Source organism: Microtus pennsylvanicus, chromosome 21 (assembly GCF_037038515.1).
Source record: "Microtus pennsylvanicus isolate mMicPen1 chromosome 21, mMicPen1.hap1, whole genome shotgun sequence".
NCBI classification, from domain to species: Eukaryota; Metazoa; Chordata; class Mammalia; order Rodentia; family Cricetidae; genus Microtus; species Microtus pennsylvanicus.
In genome coordinates, this window is record NC_134599.1 from 16759435 (window position 1) to 16772244 (window position 12810).

The 12810-nt window shown below is 51.3% G+C and overlaps 1 protein-coding gene across 4 annotated transcripts in view; it reads right to left on the reverse strand.

The window, feature by feature from the left end:
- Positions 1 to 413: 413 nt before the first annotated feature.
- Positions 414 to 12810, reverse strand: part of Dnmt3a (DNA methyltransferase 3 alpha) — a 102168-nt gene continuing 89771 nt past the window's right edge. For 3 of the 4 annotated variants that reach the window (XM_075955591.1, XM_075955590.1, XM_075955589.1), the window contains exons 7-23: positions 11229 to 11444; positions 10815 to 10973; positions 10210 to 10317; positions 9847 to 10003; positions 9436 to 9585; positions 9274 to 9318; positions 8009 to 8088; positions 7498 to 7610; positions 7151 to 7334; positions 6845 to 6929; positions 5510 to 5655; positions 4812 to 4902; positions 4488 to 4636; positions 3530 to 3615; positions 2637 to 2706; positions 1377 to 1495; positions 414 to 695 (exon numbers count right to left, since the gene is read on the reverse strand). In XM_075955591.1, the coding sequence (XP_075811706.1) occupies positions 554 to 695; positions 1377 to 1495; positions 2637 to 2706; positions 3530 to 3615; positions 4488 to 4636; positions 4812 to 4902; positions 5510 to 5655; positions 6845 to 6929; positions 7151 to 7334; positions 7498 to 7610; positions 8009 to 8088; positions 9274 to 9318; positions 9436 to 9585; positions 9847 to 10003; positions 10210 to 10317; positions 10815 to 10973; positions 11229 to 11444 (2100 nt within the window). In that variant the 3' untranslated portion in view covers positions 414 to 553. The remainder of the gene's footprint in view (positions 696 to 1376; positions 1496 to 2636; positions 2707 to 3529; positions 3616 to 4487; positions 4637 to 4811; positions 4903 to 5509; positions 5656 to 6844; positions 6930 to 7150; positions 7335 to 7497; positions 7611 to 8008; positions 8089 to 9273; positions 9319 to 9435; positions 9586 to 9846; positions 10004 to 10209; positions 10318 to 10814; positions 10974 to 11228; positions 11445 to 12810) is intronic. The other variant, XM_075955592.1, reaches the window with a different exon arrangement.

Below are 12810 nucleotides of genomic sequence, written 5' to 3' on the forward strand. Positions count from 1 at the left end.
CTGCCTCCCGAGGGTCTCTATTCTGTTCCTGTTTGTGCTCCTATCTGCAGGCTAGAGACAACCAAAGATATATAGAAAAAAAAAAAAACAAAAACAAAACAAAAAAATATATAAATTTTTATAGAATTTTTCCTCTCTCCCTTTCCTGTCCAAGGTATTACTACTTTCTGTTGTTACTGATTTTGCTGCAATAACCCTCGTTTCAGTCACAGCAAGAAACAAAAACCCAAACGAACAGAAAACCCCTCTGAAAAAGAGTAGAAAACAAAAGGTTTACCTCCTAGGAAAAGGAGGGGAAGAAGGGGAGGGCCTATTTTGATTTTTAAATAGGACTGAAGATTAACATTGAAAACTCAGGAGATGATGTCCAACCCTTTCACAAGGCCAAGCCCTCCGGCATTTCCTCCTCTGTGGTTTGTTTTAAATTCCTTTTTCTCTTCTGGGTGCTGATACTTCTCTCCATCCTCTCGTTCTTGGTGTTTTATTGTGTTTTGTTTTTTGTTTGTTTGTTTAACTTTGTTATCATCACTACTGCAGTTTGCCCCCACGTCCCTTACACACAAGCAAAATATTCCTTCAGCGGAGCGAAGAGGTGGCGGATGACCGGCACGCTCCACGATCGGCCCAGCAGTCTCTGCCTCGCCAAGCGGCTCATGTTGGAGACATCTGTGTAGTGGACAGGGAAGCCAAACACCCTGTGGGAGGAAGGCAGAAAGTGCTGAGTGAGTGTGGGTGCCAGGGCAGTTAGCTCACTCTGCATTCCTGATGTAGGCTGACCTCTCCTTCAGCTGCGTGTCTGGCACTCTGTGGAGTTAAAGACAGGTAATATAATCCTGGCTTTGATGTTTACATTCACCAGAAACAAACCAAACAAACACCCACACCTCTGGAATACCTCTTGGACATGCTCTACAGATTCCCTGCACATGAGAGCTTGACAGGTACACACAATCAATACACTCAGATTAACCCCAAATGCCCCTTCTGGGAAGAGAGGGGCCCTCCCAGTAGGACTCTGACTTGTTGAGTTCCAGGGGTGCCTGTTGCTCAGGGTGTCTGTGTGAAGTGACCTTTTTGTTTGGCCAAGCCCACCCAGCTGTGGTCCATAAGTATCTACACTGGCCTTCAACACATCCAAAATACCCACAATGCAAGTCCAGGAGGGCATGGACTGGGTTGCAGGGCTCCAATGTGCTCTTTGGATGATTTTAAGACCACTTTGAATAAGAACGAGTCAGGAAATATGCAGGTCCTCCCCAGGAGCCTGGCATGTTAAAATCCACTTACAAAATCTGGGGGAAACAAGAATGTGGCAGCCAAGACAGAGCCTTCCTTCAAAGCAGCCCTGGCCAGACACAAGCACCCAGTACAGCTACCTTTCCATCTCAGTGCACCAGAGGATGTCTTCTTTCTCATTCATGAAGACGGGGAAATGCTGGTCTTTGCCCTGCTTTATGGAGTTTGACCTGGTGGTAATGGTCCTCACTTTGCTGAACTAGAAGACGAAGAGGAAGAGGAATGAGCATCACTCACTGATAACTGACTGGCTGGCTGGTCCAGTCCATTCAGGTCACTGAGTATAAGCCTCCTTCCTGGTCCCTATCTCCCTTCCCACTCTGAGGTCACTTGGGCATTCCTGGTAATAGCTAATCAGCCTAGAGGCAGCAGCTGTGACTACCTCACTCCTCAATCTCCAAAACACTGGCTCTCTCCGGAGTATCAGTGACTCAGCAGTCTAAAGGCACACGGTGGGGACCACCAGTCCGGACTGCGAGACTGCACGGGCCACAGGAGAGACTCCTCCAGAGAGAAATTACATTACAGGAGGTTGCTCTCCACATCAACACAAGAACAAAACAGAAATTGATCTTTTCTTTTTAAGTGGAAGAACAATTTTATTAGAGCTTATAAGAAAAACTCCAGGAGAGGCAAAGCTGCAACTTTCAGCAGCTGCCTGGAAGAGAGAAGGGAAAAATGCCATGCCGTTCAAGCAAGCGTGTAGATCAGACACATGGTAGACAAGCAGCCGTGTGTCGAGGAGGGCGGCATTAGAGACCGAGTGAGGGAAGCCCAAAGAATCCAGAAAAAAAAAAAGGGCACTCTTAAGTTCTAGTCAGGATTCAAAAAAAGAAGGGGGAGGTAGAAAAGTTGCCCATGTCTGGGTCGGAAGGGGGCAGACCCAGCCAAGCCTCATAGGGACTGATCTAGGTAGTAGGGAGACACACAACCTAAAAAGCTCAGGGCTGCAGAGGCGGCTCAGGGACTAAGGAGCAAGGGCTACTTTGCCAGAGGACCTAGATCCGATTCCTAGCACCTACATGGAGGCTCACAGTTTTCCACTCTGCTCCCAGGGGCTGTGACATCCTTTTCTGGCTTCCGCGTGCGCACATGTCGTGGTGCAGAGGACATGCCGGCAAATGTCCATATACATACACTAACCAAGTACACCCAGAACCCTGCTAGAGACCCTTCAGTGGAGGTGGGATTAAGGGTCAGCAGGCTTAGCCCATTCCCTGGCCAACTGGCTATACGATCCCACACCATCCCAAGAGGACAGGTGGTGCACGGCTCTGCCACGCACCACCTGATCTTGCCATCAGCTACCGCCCCCCATTGTCCTGGGTGCTGAGGCTGACCTTGGCTATTCTGCCGTGTTCCAGACACTCCTGCAGCTCCAGCTTATCATTCACAGTGGATGCCAATGGCCTAGGAAGCAAGAGGCACCATGGCAGCGCAGAGCAAGGAAAGCCCTATCCAGGTGCCAACCCCCAGCAGCCATGGGACTCAGGGCAAGGTCTGGAGCCCTCCACCCCAAATAGACACACAGCATAACCCCCTATATGCCTGTTCACAAGCAACCACACAAGCCTCAATTGTTGTGGGCACATAAATTTAAAACCCATTACTCCTGGCTTTACCACAAAGCAAGCTGTATCTTGATTTGTGGTTACTATTTCATGGGTGGGTATGGTGGCTGGAGGTGATTGGAATATAAACCTTAGAGGCACACTTTACGACTCAGTTTCTCCAGAAACGTCCAGTGCTAAGGAGGTAGAGGTCCAAGAGTTACAAATCTGAGGCTAATCCGAGCTGTGTGGGACAAAAATTTTGTTCCAAAATGTAAAATTCTGTGTTGCTGTGTTGTATTTCAGGGGAAGCCTGGGAGAGGAAAGGCCTTCCCTAGGCTAAGAATTAGCTGGGTGCAATGACACAGTCTATCAAGATGGGGAAGAAGCAAGGCTTCCTGGGTCTGAGGCCCGACTAGATGACATAGTGAGACCCTGTCCCAGACACCAGGGCTGGGGTTGTAGCTCAAAGTTACAGCACTTGCTTACTGTGTGCAACAAAGACTAGGTCTCACCTGCAATATCCACTTTCTCAAGAAAGTGTTTAAATACACACACGAACAACAGAGCAGCAGCCGCTCAGCAGAGGCAGTTCAGGCTGGACCCTCAGCGTTCCCCCCTCCTTGGGCTTCCTGCCTGCAGCCACTCTTCTCATATCCCCCATGCCAGGAGCGCTCACCAACCTGTTCATACCAGGAAGGTTACCCCAGAAGTAACGGGCTCTGTGTGCAGCAGACACTTCTTTGGCATCAATCATCACAGGGTTGGACTGTAAAACAGGAGATGGTTTCGAATGAGCAAAGAAGGAATTAACTGCTGGGTAACCGGACTGGCCGGGGCCTTATGCCCGAGGCACTTCTGTCTCAGGAAGCCAGACACTGGGACAGTGTGAAGGCCCAATGAAAAGCCAGAATAAACCTAAATACATCCCACATGTGCTTGCTAGAACATTCTAGACAGACCAGCACAATCCAAATGAACTCTCTGTAATGACAACAGCCACTGTGTCTCCTGTGTGTGCTTCACATGAGGCTCACTCTTGTTAGGATAGCCACAAGGCTGTGGGCCCCATCAGACCACCCAGGAGCTCAGGAGAGCAGGCTCTGATACGCCTGTGCTTACTGCGCCTGAGATACTGAGCTAGAGATAACGGGAGCAGGGGCCGGCAGCCCACCCCAAGAATGCCCTGGGTGGCAGCACCACCCACCCCGTGTATGGCTTGTACTTGGCTCAGTGCTAAACTGGGGCTCACATCACAGGAAATGAAAGCAGAGATGAGCCACAATTTCATCTCAGGTGCAGGGTGCCAGGGAGTGAGCATGGGCCATTCTGGTCAGGAGAAAAAAAAACAAAAAAACCTGAACATGAGTTCTCTATAGAACCCAAGTCTCAGGAGTCTGGCCCCAGCCTACTCTTTTGACCTGAAGCCTACTACCATGCCACCTCTTGGAGTACGTAAGGCCACTCTTTCTACGAGGACCTCTAGCATTGCTGCCTCTCCATGGGAGTCTTCCTCAAGCTGCCCATTGCAGACATAAGCCACCGGTCCCCAGCTGCACCATGCAGACAAGTCAGGGATGAAGCAGCGCTTCACGGCAGAAGCCATTAGTGAGCTGGCCAAACCAAGGTTGCTGGCTATACCTCGAGAAATCGTGAGATGTCCCTCTTGTCACTAACGCCCATGGCCACCACATTCTCAAAGAGCCAGAAGAAGGGGCGGTCATCTCCCTCCTTGGGCCGCGCATCATGCAGGAGGCGGTAGAACTCAAAGAAGAGCCGGCCAGTACCCTCTGAGAGGTTGGAAGAAAGAGAAAGCCATCAGCTGGGGCTGTTTGCATCAGACAGTGGTGAGGCTTGGGCATGGGGACGGTGAGGGAAAGGGGTCACTGGAGGAGGTGCCAAGGCAGAAATGTCCAAAGTGGAGAAGTACCAGTGCAAAAAAGCAGGAGCCAAGCGGATACCTACCATAAAGTCCCTTCCGGGCAGGGTTGACGATGGAGAGGTCATTGCAGGGACTACCCCCAATCACGAGATCAAATGGGCCCCACTCCTGGATCTAGAAGGACAAAGGTAATGTGACGGGCCAGCTGTTGAAAAGTTCTGAGTCTAACAGTCACTGAGGCTTGACTTCTTGGTGAGCAAACAGACCCAGCAAGAGCCCAGGAGGTGTCAAGCAGAAAAAAAACAAACAAACAAAAAAACTCAGCCTTTCCCAAGGTGGGGGAGGAATTGCCAGAGTCACATGAATGGCCCCCCCTGGAGTTGCAGAGATCTATACAAGGGCACCAGGCTCTAAGAGGAAGACTGCCAGCACTCCCTTAACCCCCTGGGAGACTGGTAAAAGAATTTGCTAGAAGCACCTAGATGACAGCCTCCCCTCTTTCCAGTCCAGAACACATTACCCCCAAAAGCCCTGAAGCTGGAGAACAGCAAACTTTCCATTTTACACAGGCTGGGGGCTGAACCAGGGTTTCAAGGCCTCTGGACAAGGGTTCTATAATTCTACCTCTGGCCCTCAAATTCCATTTCTAATCTGCTCATCACCCTCACAAGCCACAGAAGTAAAATGGAAGGGCGGGAGGAGACATGACAGACTGAGGTGAAGGTGGTGACATCCCAGCTGAGGCACTGGGGGAAAAGAGACATCCCGCAAACAGACATACATGCTTCTGTGTGACGCTGCGGACGTCCCCGACGTACATGATCTTTCCCTGGTGCCGCACCATGCCCACCGTGATGGAGTCCTCACACACCTCTGAGGCAATGTAGCGGTCCACTTGGATGCCCAGGTCTTTTAGCACCAGGAGCCCTGTACCAGCCAGCATAGAGCAAGGACTATCACCCAGAGCCCTCAACCTGATACCTGGTCTTAAAGACTTGTCTTGCCAACTGCACATGGGGCCACGTGTAGGCGTGAGTTTCACCTTGCCCACATAAAGCTCCCTGATATCTTTTCCCAATCAAAGCAGATAAGCACAGACAAGCAATACGGCTGTGCTTCAGTTCTGCCTATGAGAAAGGTAGCTAAAGCCAGAAGACTAACCAACACAGCAGGTGGTTTTAGATCCAGAGGGAACAGCTATTTCTTCAGAGGCCTTCTCCTCTCAGTTTCCATGACCTCACTGTGGTGCTAACTTACTACCTATTACTTCCTGTTGAAATTCTATGCCATCACATGACACGATGGAACAGCACTTGCTCTAAGAAGGTTTCGCCATTGGCCCAGCTCCTCAACAGCCCCCTAGAACCACTTCTCAACCTCAGTTGATTTTCCCCATCTTGGATTGCAAATGTCAGAGTCCCCTCATTTATCATATATACAGTGTTCTGCCTGTATGTACATCTGTAGGCCAGAAGAGGGCACCAGATCTCATTACAGATGGTTGTGAGCCACCATGTGGGTGCTGGGAATTGAACTCAGGACCTCTGGAAGAGCAGACCTCTTAACCTCTGAGCCTTCTCTCCAGCCCTAGTTTTTCCTTAACTAGCTAAGGTGACTTCTTTACCAGACTCCCCATCAGTGCTGCCTACCCAGGGAGGGGCACAAAAAATGAGGGACCGTGGCACCATTTCTATGCTCCCAATAGGTCTTCTCAGTCTTAGGTGTAACATGATACTGTTTTAATTTTTTAGACAAGGCCTCACTATGTCACCTTAGCTGGCTAGAACTTGCTATATAGACCAAACTGGCCTCAAACTCAGAGATCTATTTGCCTCTGCCTCCTGAGGGCTGAGATTAAAGGTATGAACACCATGCCCAGCCTTAACAAGCAATAGTAATCATCCTGCTATTGTTTGATTTTTGAAACACAACCCAGGGCGGCCTTGAACTAGCTGTGTAGCCTATGAATGAAATCCTGACCCTCTTGCCTCTGTCCAAATACTGGAATGATGGACGCACTATCATTCCCAGTTCTTAAGTCATTTAGCTTTATCAGATACACAAACATACTACTCTACTCTCCACAGGCCAGTCCCTCAGAACCCATGCCACTCACCTGTAGCAATTCCATCAAACAGAGATAGCACCCGGATGGGCTTCCTCTTTTCAGCTGGGACAGGTGGGTAAACCTTCGGCGGGTCCTAAGTGGTGAATGCCATGAGTCAGGTCCATGCCTGGGTCCGCCCCAGCTTCCCATCCTGCCCTGGCCCCTCAGTTGAGAACTAGAGGCCTCCTAGATTGATCTGTACAACTTCATGTACCTCTCGCTCCCTTCTGCAAGCCATCCAGGCCCCATAGCCCACTGAATTGCTCTCAGAGACCAGCCTCAGGCAGGTGCGATCACAGCCTGGACAGTACTCACAAATTCCTGGTCATGGTTATTGGCAAAGAACATCTGGAGCCTTGACGGCCAGTCTTCCCGTCTCCGCAGCAGGCCATAGGTGCCCTTGTGCCCACACATATAGCAGTTCCAGGGGTCTTCCTTAATGGCTGCTTGGGCAGCTCCTGGCCCCACCAAGAGATCCACACACTCGACACAAAAGCACCTGGAAGAAAGCCCAATGAAGAGGGCAGAGTCTCAGACCCAATCTAAAGTATCGGGGTAGGCAGGAGTGCTGGCTGGGGCGGCGGGCACTGGTGCAAACATGAGTGGCAGGTGGGCAGTAAGGACCCAGCCTGGGGCTCTGTGGGCGGGGCCCGAGGGCTCACCTACAGCAGTTGTTGTTCCCGCACATGAGCACCTCGCGCCCCCCACAGCAGATGGTACAATAGGACTGGTACCCGTCGTCGTCGTACTGGTATGCGCACTCCAAGAAGCAGTTCTAGGGGGAATGTGAAGGGTCAGAAGCACCAGTGCAGGGGTGGGGCAGCAGAACCAAAGGAAAACAGGCTCTGACCCTGAAAGCAAGGTGGAGAAGGGAACCGCCCACCCATAGTTCCACGCAGCAGCCTGCTGCAGGGGCTCCCAAGGGCATGGCAACTCACCTCAGTCAGCCTGCCTCTCTGCCACCCACCCTTCACCCATTGCTGTAAGTCCCACTCCTGCCCACGTGGGGCAACACTCCAGCGTGCAAGGATCTTTCCTGACGTAAACCAGAACAAGCCTCAGTCTTTGGAGCCTAAGTGCTCTGTGGGTTCTGCATCACATTCAGTCGGGTGCTGGGTCCCAACGCCAAGTGACAGCAAGGAGGTCACCTCTTTAGGAGGGTTGTGTCCCTACCTTACAGTTCTGGCACATGCCACCAATGAAGAGTGGGTGCTCCAGGGTGACATTGAGGCTTCCACATGAGATACAAATGTCTGTAAGATAACAGGATGCCATAAGCAGCCACCCAGCCATCCAGCCATCCCTGGAGTTCCTGTCCACAGGGGGCTAGAGTCCAGCTAATACAACATCCACCAAAGCGCTGCCACAACAGCAGCCAACACCGGTAGCTAACAGACATAACCTTAGCGCTTGAGAGGCTGAGAAAAATCTACTATCAGCCTGGACTACAAAGTGAGTTCAAGACAAGCCTGAGGGACAGGAGACAAAGGCAAAACCAGCCAAGGTCTGCAGAGACAGACGGTTCAAGGAAATATGAGGGTCCAAGTTCAGACCCTCTGCACCCATATTAAAAAGTCAGGCACAGTGCACCAACTGGACTCTGAGTCATGGGGCAGACAAAGAAAGGAACATGTGTCAAGTCCAGTGGGAGTCATGGGGCAAGCTGGGGGTAAACGTAACTGTATATGCACACGAAAATTTCAAAGTTAAAAAAAGGAAAAAAGCCAGGCATAGCAGTGTTATGCGTGTAATCCCACTGTGGGGAGGGAGAAGGTGGGGACACTGGCCATCCAGCTCAGATGAAATTTCACAGCTCCTGGTTGGCTGAGACGCTGTCTCTTGAGATAGAGCGCAGTTGAGGAGAACACCTGATATCAGCCTGGGCCCTCCACAAACACACGCATAACACATATATGCATGTGTGCTCATTCACAAAATATCCTGCATATTTTCACTGAATGGTAGCAGTTGGTCCCTAATCTCAGAAGCTCACTCATCTCTTTCGGCTAAACCACCACCCAGGAATAGGACAACTCAGGGACAAAACCCATTCATGAGAACATGGTGTGGGTCAAAGTTGCCCTGCAGGGCTTCCTCGGGCAGTCCTCCTGTCCTGTCCGGTTCTTAATGACACGAGACCACTGGATTAGGGGAGGTGGATACCGGCCAAAAAGGTAAAGAATGAAAATGGCAAGGTTGACTTCAGTCAAGGTCAATCAAGGCCACAAGGAACACCCTTCTCTGAATCCATTGGGGGTATTCCCAAATCCTAAAGAACAGGAGCATCAGTTGGATGGAGACGGTGGGTTGTGCAGATAGGTCCCTGTTCTCACAATACTCCAACCTTCCCAAGAACCCATGCCAATGCCACTCCACAACTATGGCCACACTGACTGTGAGGAGCAAACCACCCACCCTCCAGGCCAGGCCACACTTACCCTCGATGTTTCTGCACTTCTGCCGCACCTCATACACTAGCCGCTCTGCAGAGGACAAAAGCCTACCTTAGGAGGATGCCCAGACGGCTCAGGACGGACACCCACCCAGGTGATGTCCGACCCTCGGGACTTTCAATTCCCTCTCCAGAGTCCGGCTCCTACCTCTTGTGCGTTCATCAATGATCTCCTTGACCTTAGGCTTCTCCGTTGTGCTCTTTCTGGGCTTCTTGGCTGGTGGGGGTGGTGCATACGCAGCTGCCTCAGGCTCAACCCACATGTCTGTGTAAACTTCCTTGTATGGATTCTTCTCCTCTGCACCAAGAAGACAGGTGACCACACTAGTTACAGGCTGATCCTGTAACTGGTACCCACAGCGGAGCACCACACTGCCCCAGATGCTTCCTTCCCGCTCCAGTTCTGGGGTTCTGGTGAGTCAAAGGATGACAGGGTACTCTGGAAAGGCAGAGTAGCACCCTTTGGGGTGACAGGAGCCTGGGATGCAATTTCTATCTGCCTCACTGTGGGGTCTCTGTAGCTCTCCAGGTCCAGAATGCACTGGAACAGACCACTTACCTTCTGGTGGCTCTAGGCCCTTGGGACCAGAGGGCTGGAAGCCCCCAAGGGCCCACTCAATCATCTGCTTGTTCTGCACCTCCACAGCCTTGCCAGAGTCATTTTCGTCACTGTCATGGCAAGCTGGAAACAGCTTCCCAGCACGGCTGCTGGCCACCTAGCAGGGAAAAGTAGGGACAAGTTAGATGACAAGTAAAACCCAACTCAGAGCAGCAAAGACAGGCAGTGGGCAGGGGAACTGCCAGGAAGGGGAGTGGAGATCCCCGCCCAACGGCCTCAGTCCCAGCGAAGCAGGCTCCAACTTCCAGGAGTCCTGGGAGCCCCACGAGCTAAGCTCCCCGGAACTGCTGGGGAAACGCTCACCTGGAGGACTTCGTAGATGGCTTTGCGGTACATGGGCTGCTTATTGTAGGTGGCCTGGTGGAACGCACTGCAGAAGGAGCTCAGTGGCATGAGCTTCTCCACGCACACCTAGGGACAAAGCCACCCTCAGTTTGTTCCTCCTATGAGACATGGTTTTATCCTACAACTGCACGGCCTGGCACTCTCTGTGTAGGTCGGGGTGGTCTTGAACTTGTGATCCTCCAGCTTCAGCAGAATTACCATATCCAGTTGTTCCCTATACAGTTAAGCCATGTACCTAGTAACTGCTAACCAAGAGAACACTAGAGAGTCACTGGGCCCTTGGGGGACCAGAGGCATTGACAAAAGTGACAAACAGGAACAGAGGAGCTCAGAGCAAGAGTGGGAAAATACTGAAGGGCCCCTGGCAAGGGACAGGCCAACAACCTTTCTGCTCAGTTCAATGACCGCTATGGCTTCTTCCACTGAACCCATACAGGAGGGCAAATACAGTATATTTTTAATGCCCTTATTCTAGAATATTCTGCACCGAGCAGAATCTAGGCCACAGAACCAAGCCCTCTTATTCTCTCCCCCACCTCCTGACCACCAAGAGCCCAACTCACCACTGAGAACTTGCCGTCTCCAAACCACATGACCCAGCGAGTGCCTTCAGCGGCTCGGCTCCGGCCTGTCATCCACCAAGACACAATCCGGCCTGGCCACCAGGAGAAGCCCCGAAGTTTCCCCCACACCAGCTCTCCAATGCCAAAACCCCGGCCATCCTGGAGCACCAAGGAGCAAAAGTCATTTAAACAGCAGTCACAAGTCCCAGTCACCCTGAAACCTCCCAAAGCACAACCCCAGTCCTGGGCATGAGGGAAGGAGAGAAAGCCCAGTGGGAATGCAGAGGTGAGGTCAATCAGTATCCCCATGAAGCCCTGCAAGCAGCCAGGAGGAGACAGACAGCATGAGGAAAGAGGAAGGAGCAGCTGTCAGTGACAAGACCCCAGGAGTGAGCGTCAAGGCCACCTGCTCACCTCGTACTCAGGCTCATCATCAGCTGCTTTGGTGGCATTCTTATCCCCAGCATCAGCCCCCACTGGCTCAGGGGTGGTGGCCACAGTAGGGGACGCAGGGTCAGTGGGCTGCTGCACGGCAGGAGGGCTGGCCTCCTCCACCTTCTGAGGCTCCCCAGAGGCCTGGTTTTCTTCTACAGCATTCATCACTGCAATCACCTTGGCTTTCTTCTCAGCCTGGAGAAATGGGGACAGGAAGTCACCTTGACCTCTCCAGAAATGAGCAAGGCTCTGTGACACTCAGGGACTCTTCAACCCTCCATCAGTGATCTGGAGATAGCAGCTCTTCCCATCAGCCCAAGCAGCTAAAACAAACAACCGCTGAAGCTGGAAGGCCTACTCAGCTCTTCCTCCTGCTTCCAGGAAAGCACCATCTTCGCCATGTGTCTACCCTTTGGCTTTGACACAGGATCTCACGCAGCCCAGGCTGGCCTCAAACATGCTTGTAGCTGAGGATGATCCTGAACTCTTGATCCTCCTGCCCTACCTCTTAAATTTTAGGGTCAAAGGTTTACACCAGAAGGGCTAACATCTCAAATGGTATTTGAGCATCACTGTTCAGGGAAGGATCTTAAGCTTCCCAACTGAGAATGTGAGCTTTGCATTTTCCTCTCGGTTTTTTTGGCAATCAAATCCTTCCTGCCTAGTTTCCAGACCACAACTGTGTGCCATCTCTTAGAGTACATCCATTGGACGTTGGTGGCTCACGCCTTTAATCCCAGCACTCGGGAGGCAGAGGCAGGCGGATCTCTGTGAGTTCGAGACCAGCCTGGTCTACAAGAGCTAGTTCCAGGACAGGCTCCAAAACCACAGAGAAACCCTGTCTCCAAAAAAAAAAAAAAAAAAAAAAAAAAGAATTAAAAAAATTAAAAAAAAAAAAAAAGAGTACATGCCCTGGATCTGCTCTGACAATGTAACAGAACACTGCAAATGCCTGTCCCTATGCAGATGCCACTTAGGTTCACTCATTACACGGCCAGCAGACTGTGTGCTGCTACAGGTGCGTCATTGATGCGTGTGCTCATTCAACTCTTTGCTGAGCACAACGATCAGGAGCTGTCTGCCATGTGGCCAACAAACCAGCCACTCTCATTTATTCTCCCACTGAACAGTCCACACCCTTCCCCACACTTGACCCTCGAGCCCAATTCCTTCCCATAATCTGTTCAAAACCAGGCACGCTGGGTGTGTACCTTTAATACACACCCAGCACTTAAGAAGGCAGAGGCAGGTGGATCTCTGTGAATTTGAGGCCGCCTAGTCTATACAGTAAGTTCCAGGATGGCCAGAGCTGAACATAATAGACAGACTTGTCTCAAATAACCAAACAACAAACAAACCACTGCTCAAGACCTCTATGAAGTGCAGGCTCGATGCCAAGTTCTGGGGACCAATCAGCTCTCCTCCATCAGTAAACCTTGAGCAACCATCTTCAAAATTCAAGGCTCTGCACCCATTTTCATCATACCAGCTGGGAACGGAGAGAGCAGGGAGAAGGGACCATGGCCTTTCCTGGTTTTGTTTGTTGCTATTGTTTTTGAGA